This window comes from Salmo salar, chromosome 26 (genome assembly GCF_965601325.2).
Source record: "Salmo salar chromosome 26, fSalSal1, whole genome shotgun sequence".
NCBI classification, from domain to species: Eukaryota; Metazoa; Chordata; class Actinopteri; order Salmoniformes; family Salmonidae; genus Salmo; species Salmo salar.
Window position 1 is genome coordinate 32,205,001 of NC_138316.1, and position 25,000 is coordinate 32,230,000.

At 45.1% G+C, this 25,000-nt stretch overlaps 1 protein-coding gene across 1 annotated transcript in view; it reads left to right on the plus strand.

The window, feature by feature from the left end:
* The window catches only part of LOC106593220 (protein unc-13 homolog C), a 171,348-nt gene that overhangs the window by 40,703 nt on the left and 105,645 nt on the right, over nt 1–25,000 (plus strand). Inside the window, exons 9-14 of the mRNA XM_045708288.2 lie at nt 6,705–6,846; nt 11,211–11,380; nt 12,002–12,117; nt 12,409–12,572; nt 17,976–18,129; nt 18,775–18,843. Of these exons, the coding sequence (XP_045564244.1) occupies nt 6,705–6,846; nt 11,211–11,380; nt 12,002–12,117; nt 12,409–12,572; nt 17,976–18,129; nt 18,775–18,843 (815 nt within the window). The remainder of the gene's footprint in view (nt 1–6,704; nt 6,847–11,210; nt 11,381–12,001; nt 12,118–12,408; nt 12,573–17,975; nt 18,130–18,774; nt 18,844–25,000) is intronic.

The window sequence follows — 25,000 nt, forward strand, 5'->3', positions numbered from 1 at the left end:
TACCCCTCTCACTCTCTATATCTCGCCCCCTCTCTCTCTCTGTCTCTCTCCTTTTCTCCCTTTTTCTCTCCATCCCTCAGCTCTGTAGTTGTGGTACATTATACTACATTATACAGAGCCATCATAGACATCAGCCGTTCTATGCCTCTTTCTATTCTTTCCACCTCTTTCCACTCCTCCCTCTCCCTTTCCACATCACCCTCTCTCTCTCCGCTACCCCTCTCTCTTTCCCCCTTTTCTCCCTTTTCACTCTCTCCGCCATTTCTTCCCTATCTCTGTCTATCCCCTGTATCCCCTCGCTCTCTCCCTCTCATCCCCTCTCCCCCCTCTCTCTCATTGTATTGTATTTCCTTGCTGCCGGGGGCAACACGAGGCTGTAGCTTCTCATTTGTGGTGTCTTTGAGAGCCCGGCCCACCAGTCTCTGTCAGCGAGAGAAGAGGGGCTGGCTGGGGGAGTTATGTACCATGAATAATACAGAGTGTCACTCATACATATTTAATACACAGTGTCCGTTTACCTTTTATGGGCCTGGGAAATACTACTTCCTGTCTAAGATGGATGGTTAAGGGTGTGTGGAGCAGGGTGTGTGGGGGGAGCGGTTAATGGGGTTTAGGTTGTGTGTCTGTGTTGGTGAGGGTCAGTGTGTGTGTGTGCTTCATCTATAGCCTGGGAAGACAAATAGTCTCTGCAAGAGTAGCTAACTTAAGTATATTTTGTCTTTCAGCAAGTTGTTGTTGTTGGTATAGTCTGGCTAGGGCATTTTTTTTTAAATGGATTTGTATTCTATTTAACCTTTATTTAACTAGGCAAGTCAGTTAAGAACAAATTCTTATTTACAATGACGGCCTACCAAAAGGCAAAAGGCCTCCTGCAGGGATGGGATTAAATATAAATATAGGACAAATGTCAAGTTGAAGATGCAACATATCACACGAATTGCAAAAGTCTTAAAGCTATAATATGTAACTTTTTGGGCGACCTGACCAAATTCACATAAAAATGTGAGTTATAGATCTGTCATTCTTATTGAAAGCAAATTTAAGACGCGGTAGATCTGTTCTATGTGCAGAGTTTCTATGCTTCCTGTTCTAAGTTTAGTGTTTGCATCTTTTACTATCGGTTTTGGACACCAGCTTCAAACAGCTGAAAAATTATATTTTGCGTTATTGAATACATGTTTAACAGAGATTTAGATGGTACAATGATTCTCTAAAATATACACTGAGTGTACAAAACGTTAGGAAACACCTTCCAAATATTGAGTTGCACCCCCTTTTGCCTTCAGAACAGCCTCAATTCATAGGGGTATGGACGCTACAAGGTTTCGAAAGCGTTCCACAGGGATGCTGGCCCATGTTGACTCCAAAGCTTTCCACAGTTGTGTCAAGTTGGCTGGATGTCCTTTGGGTGGTGAACCGTTCTTGATACACACGGGAAACTGTTGAGTGTGAAAAACTCGGCAGCATTGCAGTTTTTCACACACTCAAACCAGTGCGCCGGGCACTTACTACCATACCCCGTTCAAAGTTACTTAAATATTCACCCTCTGAATGGAACACATACACAATCCATGTCTCAATTGGCTCGAGGCTTACAACTCCTGATTTAACATTCATCTACACTGATTGAAAAGGATTGAAGTGAATCGGCTAGAATCGGCTTCCTATTTCGCAACAAAGCCTCCTTCACTCACCCCGCCAAACAATAAGGGATCATAGCTTTCACCTGGATTCACCAGCTGGACATGCTTTCCTCCTGGTTACCCCAACCCCAGCCAACAGCTCCGCACCCCCCGCAGCTACTTGCCCAAGCCACCCCAGCTTCTCCTTCACCCAAATCCAGATAGCAGATTTATTTTTTTACCTTTATTTAACTAGTCAAGTCAGTTAAGAACAAATTCTTATTTTCAATGACAGCCTAGGAACAGTGGGTTAACTGCCTTGTTCAGGGGTAAAACGACAGATTTGTACCTTGTCAGCTCAGGGATTTGAACTTGCAACCTTTCAGTTACTTGTTCAACGCTCCAACCACTAGGCTACCCTGCCGCCCCAGATGTTCTGAAAGAGCTGCAAAACCTGGACCCGTACAAATCAGCTGGGCTAGACAATCTGGAACCTCTCTTTCTAAAATTATCCGCCGCCATTGTTGCAATCCCTATTACCAGTCTGTTCAACCTCTCTTTCATATCGTCCGAGATCCCTAAAGATTGGAAAGCTGCCGCGGTCATGCCCCTCTTCAAAGGGGGTGACACTCTAGACCCAAACTGTTATAGACCTATATCCATCCTGCCCTGCCTTTCTAAAGTCTTCGAAAGCCAAGTTAATAAACAGATCACTGACCATTTCTAATCCCACCGTACCTTCTCCGCTGTGCAATCCGGTTTCCGAGCTGGTCATGGGTGCACCTCAGACAAGCTCAAGGTACTAAACGATATCATAACCGCCATCGATAAAAAGACAGTACTGTGCAGCTGTCTTCATCGACCTGGCCAAGGCTTTCGACTCTGTCAATCACCGTATTCTTATCGACAGACTCAACAGCCTTGGTTTCTCAAATGACTGCCTCGCCTGGTTAACCAACTACTTCGCAGACAGAGTTCAGTGTGTCAAATCGGAGGGCCTGTTGTCTGGACCTCTGGCAGTCTCTATGGGGGTACCACATGGTTCAATTCTCGGGCCGACTCTTTTCTCTGTATATATCAACGATGTCACTCTTGCTGCGGGTGATTCCCTGATCCACCTCTACGCAGACGACACCATTCTGTATACATCTGGCCCTTCTTTGGACACTGTGTTAACTAACCTCCAAACGAGCTTCAATGCCATACAACACTCCTTCCATGGCCTCCAACTGCTCTTAAACACTAGTAAAACCAAATGCATGCTTTTCAACTGTTCGCTGCCCGCAACCACCCGCCCGACTAGCATCACTACCCTGGACGGTTCTGACCTAGAATATGTGGACAACTACAAATACCTAGTTGTCTGGCTAGACTGTAAACTCTCCTTCCAGACTCATATTATCGGCTTCCTATTTCGCAACAAAGCCTCCTTCACTCACACCGCCAAACTTACCCTAGTAAAACTGACTATCCTACCGATCCTCGACTTCGGCGATGTCATCTACAAAATAGCTTCCAATACTCTACTCAGCAAATTGGATGTAGTCTATCACAGTGCCATCCGTTTTGTTACTAAAGCGCCTTATACCACCCACCACTGTGACCTGTATGCTCTAGTCGGCTGGCCCTCGCTACATATTCGTCGCCAGACCCACTGGCTCCAGGTCCTCTAGAGGTCTATGCTAGGTAAAGCTCCGCCTTATCTCAGCTCACTGGTCACAATAACAACACCCACCCATAGCACGCGCTCCAGCAGGTATATCTCACTGGTCATCCCCAAAGCCAACACCTCCTTTGGTCGCCTTTCCTTCCAGTTCTCTGCTGCCAGTGACTGGAACGAATTGCAAAAATTGCTGAAGCTGGAGACTTACATTTCCCTCACTAACTTTAAACATCAGCTATCTGAGCAGCTAACCGATCGCTGCAGCTGTAGTTAGTCCATCTGTAAATAGCCCACCCAATCTTCTTACCTCATCCCCCATATTGTTTTTATTTACTTTGCTGCTCTTTTGCACACCAGTATCACTACTAACACACCATCATCTGCTCATCGTCATCTGCTCATCTATCACTCCAGTGTTAATCTGCTAAATTGTAATTACTTTGCTACTATGGCCTATTTATTGCCTTACCTCCTCATGCCATTTGCACACACTGTATATAGACTTTCTTTTTTTTCTATTGTGTTATTGACTGTCCACTTGTTTATTCCATGTGTAACTCTGTGTTGTTGTTTCTGTCACACTGCTTTGCTTAGTCTTCGCCAGGTCGCAGTTGTAAATGAGAACTTGTTCTCAACTAGCTTACCTGGTTAAATAAAGGTGAAATAAAAAAATAAAAAAATTCAGTCTATGTCTTGGAAAGAGAAGGTGTTACTAATGTATTACTGTATTCCATAATTGCTTGTTTTGTAACAATTGCTTGTTTTATCACATAAACTTAGCCAAACTATTAGAATTTTAGCAACCAGGAAATGGAGGAGTGATTTCTGCATATTCCACCTTTAACACATCACACGAAATGGATGACGTAGTACACAACTGGATGATGTAATACACAAAAAACGGAGACCTGTTCTGGCTCGTTTACACCACTTTCAAAACTGCTGACTGAAATTATACAGATGTTCAGGAGTGCATATTTAACTGCTGTATCTTTAATAAGACATCTCAGTCTTATTCCCCCATAAAAAAACAGAAGTGCACTTGTTTTTTCCTACTAGCACTGACTCTGCTGATAACTTCTTTATTGAGGAACAATATATTTACAAAGACTGTGATATGTGGTTGTCTCAACAAGCTATCTTAAGATTAACGTAAGTCGCTCTGGATAAGAGCGTCTGCTAAATAATAAAAATATATATTTAAGTGTAAGGTGTGTGTGTGTGTGTGTGTGTGTGTGTGTGTGTGTGTGTGTGTGTGTGTGTGTGTGTGTGTGTGTGTGCTCGTGCATGGTCATGTGTGATGGTGGTGGACTGGTCTCTCTTAGGTATCTAAGGCAGATATTCACTGCTTCCCCAACAAGCAGATAGGCTATACTGGAGACAAGTTTACATGGCTATGGTACCTATACATAAGACATAGGACCAGGCTCATATTAGTGCATAGCAAGTAATACAGCATTAAACCTGCAGGCTTTACGTGTTTGTGGTGGCTAATTTCTGCATTACCAAATGAGGAGAGTTACAAACTTTACACACCAGTCAGAGTTATACTTAAACTATATATTTAATGATAAGAGCTGTGACTTTCAATGATGCGCTATCTCTAATGAACCATTGAAAAGTGACAACACAAAAGTACAAAGATCTTTTATAGCCAAGATACACCCCTCTCAACGTACATGACGAACCACAGATCTTAGAAACAGTTCACAAAGAAAGACTTTTACTTGAGAGAGAGGAGTATCCCATAGCCAGATAGCATTCACTATAAATTATCGTTCAGTTTGGTCCCTAAAACGAGGTTCTAATCCCGTTCCTGGTACTTCATAGCACAAAAACATAATCTCATCCAATGGCATAAATCAATTGTCAACTCTAGATACTCCCATCTCAAGTAACCCCCTCTTGACTCCACTCCTGGACAAGCTCACTGAGGGGAGTGAGCCTCTAGGTCGTACACTATCCTAGGATAAGTGCAACATGAGAGAGGACATACAATGGTTCCAGACACTGCTATACACCTTCCCCCAATGCCAAAGGAGGGAATGACTTATGCAAAGACATTGTGGAGACAAGTAATTGGTTCCACATTAATCACACTATCCCTTCACATGGTTTAACAGATACATTCACATATGAAGACAATGTTCCATCCTGTCCTCTTCCCTTTCTGATTTTCTGCATAGCACCAGGGATATGTGAAAGACAAGCTTGACCTCTCCCCTCTCTGGGCCCCAAGTGACTGAGCCCCAGCTGAGGGAAGAAGTGCAACTGCCAACACCAGAGTCCAAAGGGATACATTCTGATTCATCCGCCACATGTTACATATATGTTAATATGTATTTTATACTGTATATTAGTGCTGGACTGGAACAAAAGCCTCTTAAGTCTTACTGTTTTTATTTCTGTCTCCCCCCGCTTCCCCCACCTTCCCCTACTTCCCCTGTCTCCCCTTGTCTTTTTTATTTCTGTCTCCCCCCGCTTCCCCCACCTTCCCCTACTTCCCCTGTCTCCCCTTGTCTTTTTTATTTCTGTCTCCCCCCGCTTCCCCCACCTTCCCCTACTTCCCCTGTCTCCCCTTGTCTTTTTTATTTCTGTCTCCCCCCGCTTCCCCCACCTCCCCCTACTTCCCCTGTCTCCCCTTGTCTTTTTTATTTCTGTCTCCCCCCGCTTCCCCCACCTTCCCCTACTTCCCCTGTCTCCCCTTGTCTTTTTTATTTCTGTCTCCCCCCGCTTCCCCCACCTTCCCCTACTTCCCCTGTCTCCCCTTGTCTTTTTTATTTCTGTCTCCCCCCGCTTCCCCCACCTTCCCCTACTTCCCCTGTCTCCCCTTGTCTTTTTTATTTCTGTCTCCCCCCGCTTCCCCCACCTTCCCCTACTTCCCCTGTCTCCCCTTGTCTTTTTTATTTCTGTCTCCCCCCGCTTCCCCCACCTTCCCCTACTTCCCCTGTCTCCCCTTGTCTTTTTTATTTCTGTCTCCCCCCGCTTCCCCCACCTTCCCCTACTTCCCCTGTCTCCCCTTGTCTTTTCCTGTCTTCCCTTGCTTTCCCCTGTCTGCCCTCGTCTTCCCTGTCTTCCTCTGCCTTCCCTGTCTCCCCTGTCTCCCCTGTCGCCCCTGCCTTCCCCTGTCTTCCCATGTCTCCCACGTCATCCCCTGTCTTCCTCTGTCTTCCCTGTCTCCCCTGTCTCCCCCTGTCTTCCCATGTCTCCCACGTCATCCCCTGTCTCCCTCTGTCTTCCCATGTCTCCCACGTCATCCCCTGTCTTCCCATGTCTCCCCTGTCTCTCCCATCATCCCGTCTTCCTCTGTCTTCCCCTACCTTCCTCTCTCTTCCTCTGCCTCCCCCTGTCTTCTCTTGTCTTCCCCTGCCTCCCTCTATTCCCCTGTCTCTCCCTGCCTCCCCCTTTCTCCTCTCCAGTGATGTGTGCCCAGGGTCTGCAGGCCAAGGATAAGACAGGTTCCAGTGACCCCTATGTGACTGTCCAGGTAGGGAAGACCAAACGACGTACCAAGACCATCTTTGGAAACCTCAACCCTGTCTGGGACGAGAAGTTCTTCTTGTGAGTATGAACATACAGTATATCACTGCTACACCATTACTACAACCTAAGCCAGTGTACTACAGACTGTATTATAGACGTGGTCCTTTGTGGCTTAGTCGGTAGAGCATGGCACTTGCAACCCCAGGTGTCGTTGGTATGATTCCCACTGGGGCCACCCATACATAAAATATATGCACACATGACCATAAGTCCTGTCCAGGTGGTGTACATGAAGACTGCCTCAGGCTACAGAAACAGGAGGTATGCTCCTACCCTATGGGCCATTCTGGCTCAGACAAGGCTACCTTCTTAAGCTGTAATACAAACACTTTACTCCAGCAGACATTGTTATCACAGACATGTAGAACCTACAACACCAACAAATGAGGGGAGAGGAGATGGAAAATAATTCAAATGCATTTCACTGAAAAATGTGTTGGAAGTATTCAGACCCCTTGACTTTTTCCACCTTTTGTTACGTTACAGCCTTATTCTAAAATGTATTCAATAAATGTTTTTCCTCATCAATCTACACACAATACCCCATAATGACAAAGGAAAAACTGGTTTTTAGAAATGTTTGCACATTTATTGAAAATAAAAAACATAAATACCTTATTTACATAAGTATTCAGACCCTTTGTTATGATACCCAAAATTGAACTCAGGTGCATTCTGTTTCCAATGATCAGTGAGATGTTTCTACAACTTGATTGGAGTCCACTTGTGATAAATTCAATTGATTGGACATGATTTGGAAAGGCACACCCCTGTCTATATAAGGTCCCACAGTTCACAGTGTATGTCAGACACAGATCTGGGGAAGGGTACCAAAACATTTCTGCAGCATTGAAGGTGGCCTCCATCATTCTTAAATGGACAACGTCTGGAACCACCGAGACTCTTCCTAGAGCTGGCCGCCCAGCCAAACTGAGCAATCAGGGGAGAAGGGCCTCGGTCAAGGAGCTGACCTCTGTGGAGATGAGAGAACCTTCCAGAAGGACAACCATCTCTGCAGCACTCCACCAATCAGGCCTTTATGGTAGAGTGGCCAGACGGAAGCCACTCCTCAGTAATAGACACACGACAGCCCGCTTGGAGTTTTCCAAAAGGCACCTAAAGTCTCTCAGACCATGAGAAACAAGATTCTCTGGTCTGATGAAACCAAAATTGAACTCTTTGGTCTGAATTCCAAGCGTCATTTCACCCCAGCTTTGAGTGTACAGCTTTGTTTGAGTTTACTGAAAGTATTAGGAAGCTCACCCATGTTAGCTCAGGCCCTTAAAAAAAGAATAATAATCTAAAATGGAGAGGGAACTTTTGATGATGTGTAGTGCTGTTGTGCTATGTAGAGATTGACCCATGGTGCCATTAGAGAAGGTATTATGGTTTTAATCTTGCTCTCTGTGAGTCTGAACTCTGAACTCTGAGTGGTGACAGACTGTCATGTTGATTGTGATGTTGATCATGTTGATTTAAGGTACACAGAGAACCGAGAACTAATGGTATTATCTAACACCTTACACAACCTAGAACACTGGAATATGGCTTTCTGTAAAACAACAGTATAGCACTATGAACAACACATTTCACATCAACGTCATGAGGCTTAAGCAGTCTGTTCTAAAGCCAGTATATCCTGTTGCTGTATAAATACATCACAGTATCTGCAGTATCCTATATGGACTTAAAGCTGAAATATGCATTAGGTGGAACAGCACCATTGTTCACCACAGCCACAATTGTTGTTGTTGTTGTTTTGATGATAAAAGAGAAGAGGATCATCCAGCATCCTGAACACATTATGTTGCAATTCATCCTCTGCTTTTCTATGGCGCGTGCAGTGATGTGCACTAATGATGTGCACTAATGATGTGCACTAATGTCAGAGACAAGAAAACGTTGTTGTAAACGTTCCCGTCATTAGGGCTGGTGAATCAAGTGCATCTGACACCTACAGTGCAAAAGGGAATAAAAAATGTTGGAACGTAAGTCTTTTTTGTTGTTGTAATATTACCAGCGACCCTGGCAGTTTCACCAAGCTTTAAAGACATACATAGATAACATACATAGATAAAGATGAATCTAGCACCCCATTTCCATAGAAACCATAGCGCTGGTGATTAGAATACCTGTATCTAGGAGACAAAGAGGCTTTGTTAGAGCTGTCTTCCATCAAGTTCTCTGTCTGCTGATGGAGGCACTGTGTGTGTGTGTGTGTGTGTCTGTGTGTGTGTGTGTGTGTGTGTGTGTGTGTGTGTGTGTGTGTGTGTGTGTGAGTGTGTGTGTGTGTGTGTGTGTGTGTGTGTGTGTGTGTGTGTGTGTGTGTGTGTGTGTGTGTGTGTGTGTGTGTGTGTGTGTGTGTGTGTGTGTGTGTGTGTGTGTGTGTGTGTGTGTGTGTGTGTGTGTGTGTGTGAGTATCTACAGTGTTTATGAGAAACCATAGAATGCAACGCAGATAGAGTTACACTGCTCACTCTTGCCTCCTGTGCAAACAAAATGGAGATGGAGTGGGAGAGAGAGATGGAGAGTGAGATACAGAGACAGAGAGACAGAGAGACAGAGAGAAAGAGAGAAAACAAGACAGATAGAAAACAAGACAGAGAGACAGAGGGACAGAGAGACAGCAAGACAGAGAGACGGAGAGACAGCCAGACATAGAGACAGACAGAAAACAAGACAGAGAGACAGAGGGACAGAGAGACAGCAAGACAGAGAGACGGAGAGACAGCCAGACAGAGAGACAGAGAGAAAACAAGACAGAGAGGGAAAATATGTTATCCTCATGTCATGTGACAGGGTCTTGGAATCGTAGCTCTCTGCCTGGCATGGACATCCATCTGTGGGTGCCACTAACACACACACACACACACACACACACACACACACACACACACACACACACACACACACACACACACACACACACACACACACACACACACACACACACACACGCACACGCATGCACACAAACACACAGAAACACACAAACACACACACCCCTGGGTGGGGGAACACTAGGGACAGCAGGGTTTTTTAAAGAGAGCCGGTGGGGCAGAATGATATCAGTCCCACATGACATACATTCCCCTCACCTCTCCTTTCTCCTTCTCCTTCTCCTTCTCCTTCTCCTTCTCCTTCTCCTTCTCCTCTCCTCTCCCTCTTCTCTACTTTACTTTCCTCTTCTCTCCCTCTCCTCTCTGTTCCTCTACTCTCTTTCATTCTCCTCTCTCTCCTCCTTCCAGGTCTTTCATTTCCCACATACATCTAGCGGAGAGGACAACTCCAGACCACTCCCCAGCCTTTGAAGCCCCAATGACAACCCTAATCTAACAGCCACCCACTTTATGCCAACCCTAGCCATAACATATGACTGTGACGTGACTACACTGAGTCTCCAGGTCTGTTTGTGCTCCAGGATAGTGTGAGGTCATATCAAGTTAGGTCAGAGCTGCTATCAGTAGATAAAACAGCTGAGCGGCTCTAGAGAGGATGGGAGGAGGGAGGAGGGAAGTGGGCCACACAGCTTTTCACCTTCAAGGGCTATTTTCTAGATTTTTTACAGCTTTTTTTCTCTAATTTAGTCACCCTAATTTGGGACATCCTACAAGGGTAAAAACGGCAATAACTTTTGAACAAATTATGATAGAGACATGAGGTTTGAACAATTGGTTTTCTCAGAGGAGTATCAACACAATTGGTCACAAGATGCGTTTTTGATTGGACACCCTAAACCAGTGGTTACCAAACGGTCGATCACAATCGACTGGTTGATCTCCAAGGCATTCCTAGTCAATCACCAAACATTTCTGTAAAAAAAACAGCAATAAAGCCTTACGTTCCCCATTTTTTTATTCCTTTTGCGCTATAGGCATCAGATGCACTTGATTCAGCAGTCCTAATGACGGGAAGGCAAAGTGTTCCCATTTTGGACCCTTTCATGTGTCTGAAGATAGAACTCCGCTTACCCAACAGGTCCAGAGAGGAAATCAAGTGCACCTACAGCCCTACCGCTGGCCAATAAGATAGTTCAGATCACTGTGCCTGCACAGTTTCCTCGAGCAATATACTGTAAAAAACATCTTGAACGCACAGCAACGTTGATACTGTGAGAATTCAAAACTGTTAAAACTATGACTAAAGAGAGACTCAACAAATATAGCATGTTTAAGTTGTTATTCAGCACTGTCAAGATGTGTGTTCTCCCTACACCCACTCATGCTACAACCAGCACTGCAGCTGCAATGAATGAGAATAGCAAAGTGTTCCGATAATCATTGTATTTTTATTATAATAGCGGCTTGTCTTTTTTTAATATCGCCCTAAACTAACTCACTTTACTGGTGCTGTTTTTCTACACATGGTGCTTTGCTGTCCAGTGAGTGTCACAACGCTACAGACCGGATCAAGGTGCGTGTGTGGGATGAGGATGATGACATCAAGTCTCGCATGAAACAACACTTCAAACGAGAGTCGGACGACTTCCTGGGTCAGACCATCATCGAGGTCCGCATGCTCAGCGGGGAGATGGATGTGTGGTACAACCTGGGTATGTTCCAGATCATACTGCTTCCATGTTCCAGATAAGACTGGTTCTATGTTCTAGATAAGACTGGTTCTATGTTCTAGAGAATCATATTTCTATGTTCTAGATAATAATGATTATATATTCCAGATCAGACTGCTTCCATGTTCTAGAGAATACTGGTTCTATGTTTCAGATCATACTGCTTCCATGTTCTAGATAAGACTGGTTCTATGTTCCAGGTCATACTGCTTCCATGTTCTAGATAAGACTGGTTCTATGTTCTAGATTAGACTGGTTCTATGTTCTCTATAAAACTGGTTATATGTTGTAGATTAGACTGGTTATATCTTCTAGATAATAATGATTATATGTTCCAGATCCAACTGCTTCCATGTTCTAGATTAGACTGTTTCTATATTCTAGTTAAGTTTGGTTCTATGTTCTAGATAAAACCTGTACCATTTTCTGGATAAGAGGACTGATGCATCTGGTTCTGTGTTCTAGATAAGAGAACTGATAAGTCTGGTTCTGTGTTCTAGATAAGAGAACTGATAAGTCTGGTTCTGTGTTATAGATAAGAGAACTGATGTCTGTTGCTGTGTTCTAGATAAGAGCACTGATAAATCTGGTTCTGTGTTGTAGATAAGAGAACTGATAAGTCGATGGTGTCGGGAGCCATCAGATTGAAGCTCAACGTGGAGATGAAGGGAGAGGAGAAAGTAGCTCCGCCCCACGGCCAGTACACCTGTTTACATGAGGTTAGACATCTATACTCACCAACTGGTCTGAAGGATTTCTCCACTCTATGGAAACTGTTCCAGGAACTGTCTCCCTCTCCTCCTCTTCTCTCATGTTATTCTCTTCATCCTGTCTTTCTCTCTTCCTTTACAACCTGTTCCAGGAACTGTCTCCCTCTCCTCCTCTTCTCTCATGTTATTCTCTTCATCCTGTCTTTCTCTCTTCCTTTACAACCTGTTCCAGGAACTGTCTCCCTCTCCTCCTCTTCTCTCATGTTATTCTCCTCATCCTGTCTTTCTCTCTTCCTTTAGAACCTGTTCCACCACCTGACGGAGGTAAAGAACAGTGGAGCGGTGAAGATCCCAGAGGTGAAAGGAGAGGAGGCGTGGAAGGTCTACTATGACGACGTGTCCCAGGAGATAGTGGACGAGTTCGCCATGAGATACGGAGTAGAGTCCATCTACCAGGCCATGACGTAAGGACGCTCTCTTTCTCTTTCTCCCTCTTTTCTCTCCTCTTGGTTCTCTGAAGGCTTACTGCTGTGCTGATGTAATACAGGAAAGCATGGCTCTGTGTCCTCAGTGTTAAAACTATAGAATCAATGGATTCAATTTCTATGGTTCAGTGTGCATGTGTGAGAGAGGAAGCGCCTGGCTGCGTGTGCGTGTGTGTGCGTGTGTGTGCGTGTGTGTGTGTGCGTGTGTGTGTGTGTGTGTGTGTGTGTGTGTGTGTGTGTGTGTGTGTGTGTGTGTGTGTGTGTGTGTGTGTGTGTGTGTGTGTGTGTGTGTGTGTGTGCGCTGCCCGCTCTAAAGCCACCATGGGAATTCGCAGGAAGTCATCATGGTTCTCAGTGTTCTCTCTCCACGCTCGCCTCCCGCAAGTGCTTCTGGGTAATCTGGAGGCTGAGAGCACAGTAATTAGTTATGCTCCCCAATGTGAGCATCTGTGTGTGTGTGTCTCTCTCTCTCCGTCTCTCTACCCCTCTCCCTCACTCCATCTTTTTTTTGTCTCTCTCGCTGTGTTTTGAAAGGCTATTTAATAAATAATTGATATGGCTGTCCTTCCAAATAAATGGGATGCTCATTTTTGAAAACCTTTGAAATGCACCTCAAGTTAACCTTTCCTTGTATCAGTATTAAACTATCTCATATAAAGGCCGTGTCCCAAACACCACCCTATTCCCCAATAGCCCCATGGGTCCTGGTCAAAAGTAGTGCACTATAAAGAGAATAGGGTGCCATTTGGGACACAATCCTAACAGTCAATGCCTGACTGTAGAGCAGAATAGATACCTGTTAAGAGGCAGTCTTCTCCTTCTCTCTCACTATTCCCATGACCTACTTAGGTTTAGTTTAATGGATTCAGCTCAGAGAGAGAGGGAGGGAGGGAGAGAGAGAGAGAGAGAGAGAGAGAGAGAGAGAGAGAGAGGGAGGGAGGGAGGGAGAGAGAGAGAGAGAGGGGGCGGGGAGCGGGAGATAGAGGAGAGAAAGAGAGAGAGAGTGGGAAAGAGAGATAAAGAGAGGGCAAGAGGGGGGCGATAGAGAGAGAAAGAGTGGGAGGTAGAGAGACAGAGCAAGAGAGAGGGGGGAGAGAGCGAGAGAGATGAACATAGAGAAGAGTCCCCTAAGCAAGCTGGTCCTGGGACTCTGTTCACAAACACAAACAGACCCCACAGAGCCCCAGGACAGCAACACAGTTAGTCCAAACCAAATCATGAGAAAACAAAAATATAATTACTTGACACATTGGAAAGAATTAACAAAGAAACAGAGCAAACTAGAATGCTATTTGGTCCTGAACAGAGAGTACACAGTGGCAGAATACCTGACCACTGTGACTGACTGACCCAAAATTAAGGAAAGCTTTGACTATGTACTGACTCAGTGAACATAGCCTTGCTATTGAGAAAGGCCGCTGTAGGCAGACCTGGCTCTCAAGAGAAGAAAGGCTATGTGCACACTGCCCACAAAATGAGGTGGAAACTGAGCTGCACTTCCTAACCTCCTGCCCAATGTATGACCATATTAGAGACACATATTTCCCTCAGATTACACAGATCCACAAAGAATTAAAAAACATATCCAATTTTGATAAACTCCCATATCTATTGGGAGAAATACCACAGTGTGAAATCACAGCAGCAAGATTTGTGACCTGTTGCCACAAGAAAAGGTCAACCAGTGAAGAACAAACACCATTGTAAATACAACCCATATTTATGTTTATTTATTTTCCCTTTTGTACTTTAACTATTTGCACATTGCTACCACAATGTATATAGACATTATATGACATTTGAAATGCCTTTATTCTTTTGGATCTTTTGTGAGTGTAATGTTTACTGTAAATTTTTTATTGTTTATTTCACTATTGTTGATTATCTATTTCACCTGCTTTAGCAATGTAAACATATGTTTCCCATTCCAATAATGCCCTTTGAATTGAATTGAATGTAATTGAGTTGAGTGAGAGGGGAGAGAGGAGAGTCGACCCTGAAGGCCTTCTACAGCAGCTCAGCAGACAGACCTTCTGATCCAAATAGACCGTCTATAATGGATGGACCATCTAGCCCAGCGGTGGCCATCCCTTCATTTGGGAAGCTATACCCTTCTGGAGGATTTTGCTTCAACCCTACAACAACTAATTCTACTAATCAGTTGCTCCTGAGGCCGTTGATTAGCTGAATCTGGTGTTTTACAAGTTTCAAGAAATCAGAACTATGTTGCGTAGCATTGACGTTTCGTAGAAGTCTGGGATTAGCTGAATCAGATGTTTTTGAAGTTTCATCAACTCAGGCCTATAGGCATGGACATGATGTGTTCAGAGTGTGTATGTGTCTCTCTGTGTATATTGGTATTGGAGTGTTACAGTGAACATGGTATTGGAGTGTTACAGTGAACATGGTATTGGAGTGTTACAGTGAACATGGTATTGGAGTGTTGCAGTGAACATGGTATTGGAGTGTTGCAGTGAACATGGTATTGGAATGTTGCAGTGAACATGTACTGGAGTGTTACAGTGAACATGGTATTGGAGTGTTGCAGTGAACATGGTATTGGAGTGTTGCAGGGAACATGGTATTGGAGTGTTGCAGTGAACATGGTATTGGAGTGTTGCAGTGAACATGGTACTGGAGTGTTACAGTGAACATGGTACTGGAGTGTTGCAGTGAACATTGTATTGGAGTGTTGCAGTGAACATGGTATTGGAGTGTTGCAGTGAACATGGTATTGGAGTGTTGCAGTGAACATGGTATTGGAGTGTTGCAGTGAACATGGTATTGTAGTGTTACAGTGAACATGGTATTGGGGTGTTGCAGTGAACATGGTATTGGAGTGTTGCAGTGAACATGGTATTGGAGTGTTGCAGTGAACATGGTATTGGAGTGTTGCAGTGAACATGGTATTGGAGTGTTACAGTGAACATGGTATTGGAGTGTTACAGTGAACATGGTATTGGAGTGTTACATTGAACATGGTATTGGAGTGTTACAGTGAACATGGTATTGGAGTGTTACATTGAATATGGTATTGGAGTGTTACAGTGAACATGGTATTGGAGTGTTGCAGTGAACATGGTATTGGAGTGTTACAGTGAACATGGTATTGGGGTGTTACAGTGAACATGTACTGGAGTGTTGCAGTGAACATGGTATTGGAGTGTTACAGTGAACATGGTATTGGAGTGTTACAGTGAACATGGTATTGGAGTGTTACAGTGAACATGGTATTGGAGTGTTGCAGTGAACATGGTATTGGAGTGTTACAGTGAACATGGTATTGGGGTGTTACAGTGAACATGGTATTGGAGTGTTACAGTGAACATGGTACTGGAGTGTTACAGTGAACATGGTATTGGAGTGTTGCAGTGAACATGGTATTGGAGTGTTGCAGTGAACATGGTATTGGAGTGTTACAGTGAACATGGTATTGGGGTGTTACAGTGAACATGGTATTGGAGTGTTACCGTGAACATGGTATTGGAGTGTTACAGTGAACATGGTATTGGAGTGTTGCAGTGAACATGGTATTGGAGTGTTGCAGTGAACATGGTATTGGAGTGTTACAGTGAACATGGTATTGGGGTGTTACAGTGAACATGGTATTGGAGTGTTACCGTGAACATGGTATTGGAGTGTTACAGTGAACATGGTATTGGAGTGTTACAGTTAACATGGTATTGGGGTGTTGCAGTGAACATGGTATTGGAGTGTTGCAGTGAACATGGTATTGGAGTGTTTCACTGAACAAGGTATTGGGGTGTTACAGTGAACATGGTATTGGAGTGTTGCAGTGAACATGGTATTGGAGTGTTACAGTGAACATGGTATTGGGGTGTTGCAGTGAACATGTACTGGAGTGTTGCAGTGAACATGGTATTGGAGTGTTACAGTGAACATGGTATTGGAGTGTTGCAGTGAACATGGTATTGGGGTGTTACAGTGAACATGGTATTGGAGTGTTACAGTTAACATGGTATTGGGGTGTTGCAGTGAACATGGTATTGGAGTGTTGCAGTGAACATGGTATTGGAGTGTTTCACTGAACAAGGTATTGGGGTGTTACAGTGAACATGGTATTGGAGTGTTGCAGTGAACATGGTATTGGAGTGTTACAGTGAACATGGTATTGGGGTGTTGCAGTGAACATGTACTGGAGTGTTGCAGTGAACATGGTATTGGAGTGTTACAGTGAACATGGTATTGGAGTGTTACAGTGAACATGGTACTGGAGTGTTACAGTGAACATGGTACTGGAGTGTTGCAGTGGACATGGTATTGGGGTGTTACAGTGAACATGGTATTGGAGTGTTACCGTGAACATGGTATTGGAGTGTTGCAGTGAACATGGTATTGGAGTGTTGCAGTGAACATGGTATTGGAGTGTTACAGTGAACATGGTATTGGAGTGTTATATTGAACATGGTATTGGAGTGTTACAGTGAACATGGTATTGGAGTGTTACAGTGAACATGGTATTGGGGTGTTACAGTGAACATGGTATTGGAGTGTTACAGTGAACATGGTATTGGGGTGTTACAGTGAACATGGTATTGGAGTGTTACAGTGAACATGGTATTGGGGTGTTACAGTGAACATGGTATTGGAGTGTTACATTGAACATGGTATTGGAGTGTTACAGTGAACATGGTATTGGAGTGTTACAGTGAACATGGTACTGGAGTGTTACAGGGAACATGGTATTGGAGTGTTACAGTGAATAGCAGCCCAGTTGTTTGAGACACAGAGCGGGACACCTTGGCTGTCAGAACTTTGTGTGCGTGCATGTGTGTGTGTGTGTGAGGGGGGGGGGGGGGGCTCAGACTAGTCACCTGTCTCTTGTTGCTGGTATTTGGAGCAGCTCCTAAGATCAATGGAGTGAGGGGCGGCATGTTTGTTTGTGTGTGTGTATCGGTTTTAAAGGAACATTACAATTCCATTCAGAGTTTTCTAATCTTCCTGTTATTGACCTTCTAGCTGGTTCCACTCTGCTGGGAATCACATGACATTACAACAAGCAGAATGTGAATGAGCTCTGTATTCTCTCTCTCTCTCTCTCTCTCTCTCTCTCTCTCTCTCTCTCTCTCTCTCTCTCTCTCTCTCTCTGACTCTTTCATTTAATCTCCTCTAATATCTTTCCTCTACTTGTTGAATAATCGCCTCCTTCTCATTATTAAAGGAAAGTTACTTCTTAAATCACACTTCAAAGAATAGTTTGTTTCGGTATTTTAATATCTTTTGCTCTCCGTCTCTCCCTTTCTCCCCACACCCCCCTCTCTCTCCTTCCCTCCCTCTCTCCCCCTCTCTTTCCCTCCCTCTCTCTCTCCCTCGCTTCCTCTCTCTGTCCTGCCCTCCCTCCCCTCACCTCTCTCCCCCCAGGCATTTCTCCTGTCTGTCCTCTAAGTACATGTGTCCGGGGGTTCCAGCGGTGATGAGTAACCTGCTAGCCAACATCAACGCCTACTTTGCCCACACCACCACCGTCTCAACCAACATCTCTGCCTCCGACCGCTTCGCTGCATCCAACTTTGGGGTGAGAACACACACGCATGCGCACACACTCACCTACACACACCTCTCACCTACACACACACTCACCTACACACACCTCTCACCTACACACACACTCATCTACACACACACTCATCTACACACACTTCTCACCTACACACACCTCTCACCTACACACAGTTCTCAGCTACACACACACTCACCTACACACACCTCTCACCTACACACACCTCTCACCTACACACACCTCTCACCTACACACACCTCTCACCTACACACACTTCTCACCTACACACACACTCACCTACACACACTTTTCACCTACACACACACTCACCTACACACACTTCTCACCTACACACACACTCACCTACACACACTTCTCAGCAAGACACACACACACCTACACACACTTCTCACCTACACACACACTCACCTACACACACTTCTCAGCTACATTGTTTATGGGCATTTGAAAACATCTCACTGAAATCATGAATATTGATCAGTACTATTATGTTTTTGGTTTCCTCGTCTACACAATATATTCCGCCCTTTCAAATACCCCCCAAAACAAATGTATTAAATTAGAAGTTCAAAGTTAAGTTGAACTCACAGTGTGATTCCTTTACTAATGGAGAAATCTATATATCTGTTTTTCTCACAGAGAGAGAAATTTGTCAAACTTCTAGATCAGCTGCACAACTCTCTGAGGATTGATCTGTCCAAGTACCGGGTTTGTACTCTGTGTGTGTGTGTGTGTGTGTGTGTGTGTGTGTGTGTGTGTGTGTGTGTGTGTGTGTGTGTGTGTGTGTGTGTGTGTGTGTGTGTGTGTGTGTGTGTGTGTGTGTGTGTGTGTGTGTGTGTGTGTGTGTGTGTGTGTGTGTGTGTGTGTGAGTATCTACAGTGTTTATGAGAAACCATAGAATGCAACGCAGATAGAGTTACACTGCTCACTTTTGCCTTGTGTGTTGTAGAGTGCTGTAAAACAGCAGGTGTCTGTGTATAACAGGATGATCTGTCCAGGGGTTGTACCTAGAGATGAATGGTTGTAATGATTTCTATCTCCAGGAGTCCTGTTCACTAGTCCTGTGCACTAGTCCTGTTCACTAGTCCTGTCCACTAGTCCTGTGCACTAGTCCTGTTCACTAGTTCTGTTCACTAGTCCTGTCCATTACACTTGTACACTAGTCCTGTCCACTAGTCCTGTTCACTAGTCCTGTGCACTAGTCCTGTTCAGTAGTCCTGTCCACTAGTCCTGTCCACTAGTCCTGTTCACTAGTCCTGTTCACTAGTCCTGTCCATTACACTTGTACACTAGTCCTGTCCACTAGTCCTGTTCACTAGTCCTGTCCATTACACTTGTACACTAGTCCTGTCCACTAGTCCTGTTCACTAGTCCTGTTCACTAGTCCTGTTCACTAGTCCTGTCCGTTACACTTGTACACTAGTCCTGTTCACTAGTCCTGTTCACTAGTCCTGTTCACTAGTCCTGTTCACTAGTCCTGTCCATTACACTTGTACACTAGTCCTGTTCACTAGTCCTGTTCACTAGTCCTGTCCACTAGTCCTGTGCACTAGTCCTGTTCACTAGTCCTGTTCACTAGTCCTGTCCACTTGTCCTGTTCACTAGTCCTGTCCACTAGTCCTGTTTTCACTGTGTGATTATAGAGGTAAAGACAGAGAGCAGGGCAGGTCTTTCACTGTGTGATTATAGAGGTAAAGACAGAGAGCGGGGCAGGTTTTTCACTGTGTGATTATAGAGGTAAAGACAGAGAGCGGGGCAGGTTTTTCACTGTGTGATTATAGAGGTAAAGAAAGAGAGCGGGGCAGGTCTTTCACTGTGTGATTATAGAGGTAAAGACAGAGAGCGGGGCAGGTTTTTCACTGTGTGATTATAGAGGTAAAGACAGAGAGCGGGGCAGGTTTTTCACTGTGTGATTATAGAGGTAAAGACAGAGAGCGGGGCAGGTCTTTCACTGTGTGATTATAGAGGTAAAGACAGAGAGCGGGGCAGGTCTTTCACTGTGTGATTATAGAGGTAAAGACAGAGAGCGGGGCAGGTTTTTCACTGTGTGATTATAGAGGTAAAGACAGAGAGCGGGGCAGGTTTTTCACTGTGTGATTATAGAGGTAAAGACAGAGAGCGGGGCAGGTTTTTCACTGTGTGATTATAGAGGTAAAGACAGAGAGCGGGGCAGGTTTTTCACTGTGTGATTATAGAGGTAAAGACAGAGAGCGGGGCAGGTTTTTCACTGTGTGATTATAGAGGTAAAGACAGAGAGCGGGGCAGGTCTTTCACTGTGTGATTAAAGAGGTAAAGACAGAGAGCGGGACAGGTTTTTCACTGTGTGATTATAGAGGTAAAGACTGTTAGCGGGGCAGGTTTTTCACTGTGTGATTATAGAGGTAAAGACAGAGAGCGGGGCAGGTTTTTCACTGTGTGATTATAGAGGTAAAGACAGAGAGCGGGGCAGGTTTTTCACTGTGTGATTATAGAGGTAAAGAAAGAGAGCGGGGCAGGTTTTTCACTGTGTGATTATAGAGGTAAAGACAGAGAGCAGGGCAGGTTTTTCACTGTGTGATTATAGAGGTAAAGACAGAGAGCGGGGCAGGTTTTTCACTGTGTGATTATAGAGGTAAAGACAGAGCGGGGCAGGTTTTTCACTGTGTGATTATAGAGGTAAAGACAGAGAGCGGGGCAGGTCTTTCACTGTGTGATTATAGAGGTAAAGACAGAGAGCGGGGCAGGTCTTTCACTGTGTGATTATAGAGGTAAAGACAGAGAGCGGGGCAGGTTTTTCACTGTGTGATTATAGAGGTAAAGACAGAGAGCGGGACAGGTTTTTCACTGTGTGATTATAGAGGTAAAGACAGAGAGCGGGGCAGGTCTTTCACTGTGTGATTATAGAGGTAAAGACTGAGAGCGGGGCAGGTCTTTCACTGTGTGATTATAGAGGTAAAGACTGTTAGCGGGGCAGGTTTTTCACTGTGTGATTATAGAGGTAAAGACAGAGAGCGGGGCAGGTTTTTCACTGTGTGATTATAGAGGTAAAGACAGAGAGCGGGGCAGGTTTTTCACTGTGTGATTATAGAGGTAAAGACAGAGAGCGGGGCAGGTCTTTCACTGTGTGATTATAGAGGTAAAGACAGAGAGCGGGGCAGGTTTTTCACTGTGTGATTATAGAGGTAAAGACAGAGAGCGGGGCAGGTTTTTCACTGTGTGATTATAGAGGTAAAGACAGAGAGCGGGGCAGGTTTTTCACTGTGTGATTATAGAGGTAAAGACAGAGAGCGGGGCAGGTCTTTCACTGTGTGATTATAGAGGTAAAGACAGAGAGCGGGGCAGGTCTTTCACTGTGTGATTATAGAGGTAAAGACAGAGAGCGGGGCAGGTTTTTCACTGTGTGATTATAGAGGTAAAGACAGAGAGCGGGGCAGGTTTTTCACTGTGTGATTATAGAGGTAAAGACAGAGAGCGGGGCAGGTTTTTCACTGTGTGATTATAGAGGTAAAGACAGAGAGCGGGGCAGGTTTTTCACTGTGTGATTATAGAGGTAAAGACAGAGAGCGGGGCAGGTTTTTCACTGTGTGATTATAGAGGTAAAGACAGAGAGCGGGGCAGGTCTTTCACTGTGTGATTAAAGAGGTAAAGACAGAGAGCGGGACAGGTTTTTCACTGTGTGATTATAGAGGTAAAGACTGTTAGCGGGGCAGGTTTTTCACTGTGTGATTATAGAGGTAAAGACAGAGAGCGGGGCAGGTTTTTCACTGTGTGATTATAGAGGTAAAGACAGAGAGCGGGGCAGGTTTTTCACTGTGTGATTATAGAGGTAAAGAAAGAGAGCGGGGCAGGTTTTTCACTGTGTGATTATAGAGGTAAAGACAGAGAGCGGGGCAGGTTTTTCACTGTGTGATTATAGAGGTAAAGACAGAGAGCGGGGCAGGTTTTTCACTGTGTGATTATAGAGGTAAAGACAGAGCGGGGCAGGTTTTTCACTGTGTGATTATAGAGGTAAAGACAGAGAGCGGGGCAGGTCTTTCACTGTGTGATTATAGAGGTAAAGACAGAGAGCGGGGCAGGTCTTTCACTGTGTGATTATAGAGGTAAAGACAGAGAGCGGGGCAGGTTTTTCACTGTGTGATTATAGAGGTAAAGACAGAGAGCGGGACAGGTTTTTCACTGTGTGATTATAGAGGTAAAGACAGAGAGCGGGGCAGGTCTTTCACTGTGTGATTATAGAGGTAAAGACTGAGAGCGGGGCAGGTCTTTCACTGTGTGATTATAGAGGTAAAGACTGTTAGCGGGGCAGGTTTTTCACTGTGTGATTATAGAGGTAAAGACAGAGAGCGGGGCAGGTTTTTCACTGTGTGATTATAGAGGTAAAGACAGAGAGCGGGGCAGGTTTTTCACTGTGTGATTATAGAGGTAAAGACAGAGAGCGGGGCAGGTCTTTCACTGTGTGATTATAGAGGTAAAGACAGAGAGCGGGGCAGGTTTTTCACTGTGTGATTATAGAGGTAAAGACAGAGAGCGGGGCAGGTTTTTCACTGTGTGATTATAGAGGTAAAGACAGAGAGCGGGGCAGGTTTTTCACTGTGTGATTATAGAGGTAAAGACAGAGAGCGGGGCAGGTTTTTCACTGTGTGATTATAGAGGTAAAGACAGAGAGCGGGGCAGGTCTTTCACTGTGTGATTATAGAGGTAAAGACAGAGAGCGGAGCAGGTTTTTCACTGTGTGATTATAGAGGTAAAGACAGAGAGCGGGGCAGGTTTTTCACTGTGTGATTATAGAGGTAAAGACAGAGAGCGGGGCAGGTTTTTCACTGTGCTTGTCTTTTCAGATTGCTGGTGTCGTGTTATTCACACTCTGATTGAAAGCAATCAGGAAATGTCACATTGTTTCTGACTGCTGCCGCTCCCCTTCTGCTCCCACATCAATTCACAGAAACACACACACACACACACACACCCCTTGTTGTAGTACAGTAATGAGATTCAGATCAGGCCATTCAGTCTCTCCGCTCGCTCGGCGTATGGATTTCTCCGTAATGATATTCTGAAGCAGATTGAGTTTGCTTTTTTCGAAAACTGAGGGATGAATGGACAGAGAGAGTATCCCCCACTCTTTTAAACGTATTCGTCAGGGGAGTCAGAATATGCAGCGACACAGTGTAACAGCTGATTTGTCCCTCTGTGATGTCCCCTGTTGTCACGTCGTGTGTGTAGGTGGCAGGGAAGTCAGGCGCAGGAGAAACAAACTTGGTGTAACTGGAGTAGTTTAATAAAGTTAAAAACAAACTCCAAAACCAAAGTACATAATAAAATAAACATGGGTACAATAACCCGTCGCGCACCAATCCGACAACATGAGCACATAACAACAAACAATCTCTGACAAGAACATGAGGGGAAACAGAGGGTTAAATACACAACATGTAATGAATGGGATTGGAACCAGGTGTCTAGGAAGACAAGACAAAACCAATGGAAAAGGAAAAATGGATCAATAATGGCTAGAAGACCGGTGGCGTGGACCGCAGAGCACCGCCCGAACAAGGAAGGGCATCAACTTCCGGTGCGAACACCGGGGCCTCACTGTGGTGACGGTATGCGCCAAATTTCTGGCGCAGTACGGAGCGCTGAAGGTGGACGTGGGCGGCGTCCCATATTTCCTCCGCGCGACGGAACCAGTCGTCCACCGCAGGAGCCTCGGTCTGACTCTGATGCCAAGGGGCCAGAACCAGCTGATACCCTAACACACACTGAAAGGGAGAGAGGTTAGTGGAGGAGTGGCGGAGCGAGTTCTGGGCCATGTCTGCCCAGGGAGCAAACGCCGCCCACTCCCCTGGCCGGTGCTGGCAATAAGACCTCAGAAACCTACCCACATCCTGGTTAACTCTCTCCACCTGCCCGTTACTCTCGGGGTGAAAACCTGAGGTAAGGCTAACCGAGACCCCCAGACGTTCCATAAACGCCTTCCAGACCCTTGACGTGAACTGGGGACCCCGAAATAAATGTAATGGTGATACATTACCATTCACTACTTCTAGGATGTCTATTTAGGCTACATGTTGAAGTAGACATTGAGGGATATAGGTTGTCTATTTAGGGTAGACATTCAGGCATATGTATATTTAGGGTGAACTGGGGATATAGGTTGTCTATTTAGGGTAGACGTTCAGGCATATGTATATTAAGGGTGAACTGGGGATATAGGTTGTCTATTTAGGGTAGACGTTCAGGCATATGTATATTTAGGGTGAACTGAGTGATATAGGATTTTGATTTGGTCTTCGTCCCTGTGCCTTTACACGGCACGCCGTAATTTGGGTACAATAAAAAAAAAATATTACTCATTCCTGCGTCTGTCTCCCGAATCTCGTCATACCAACGTGACAGAATAATGGACCATTAAGGGAGATAGCAGGAATGGCCCATCTGACGACGCCACTTCAGCAGCCACAACTGGCCCGTCTGACGACGCCACTTCAGCAGCCACAACTGGCCCATCTGACGACGCCACTTCAGCAGCCACAACTGGCCTGTCCGACGCCACTGCTACTGCCGTCCCGTCCCGCACTTCGGAACTTCGGCAGCTGCATCGGGTCCTGATCAACCCGCACTGCGTTCCTGTGATCTTCCTCTAGGCCCTGAGTCATTGTGCTGCTGATGCATCGGGGGGGGGGGGGGGGGGATACTGTCACGGATCCCTCCGGAACTTTCATTACGGACACCTGTTCCCTATTCCCACTGATTAGGACTTGTATAAGTGTGCCCTTTGGTTTCCATTGGGCTGTCCATTATTGTTACTATGTCCGTTGGTGTGTGTGAGTACCTGTGCTGTGTGTTTTGGCTTTCGTACCATTGTGGATTGCGCAGATGATTACGG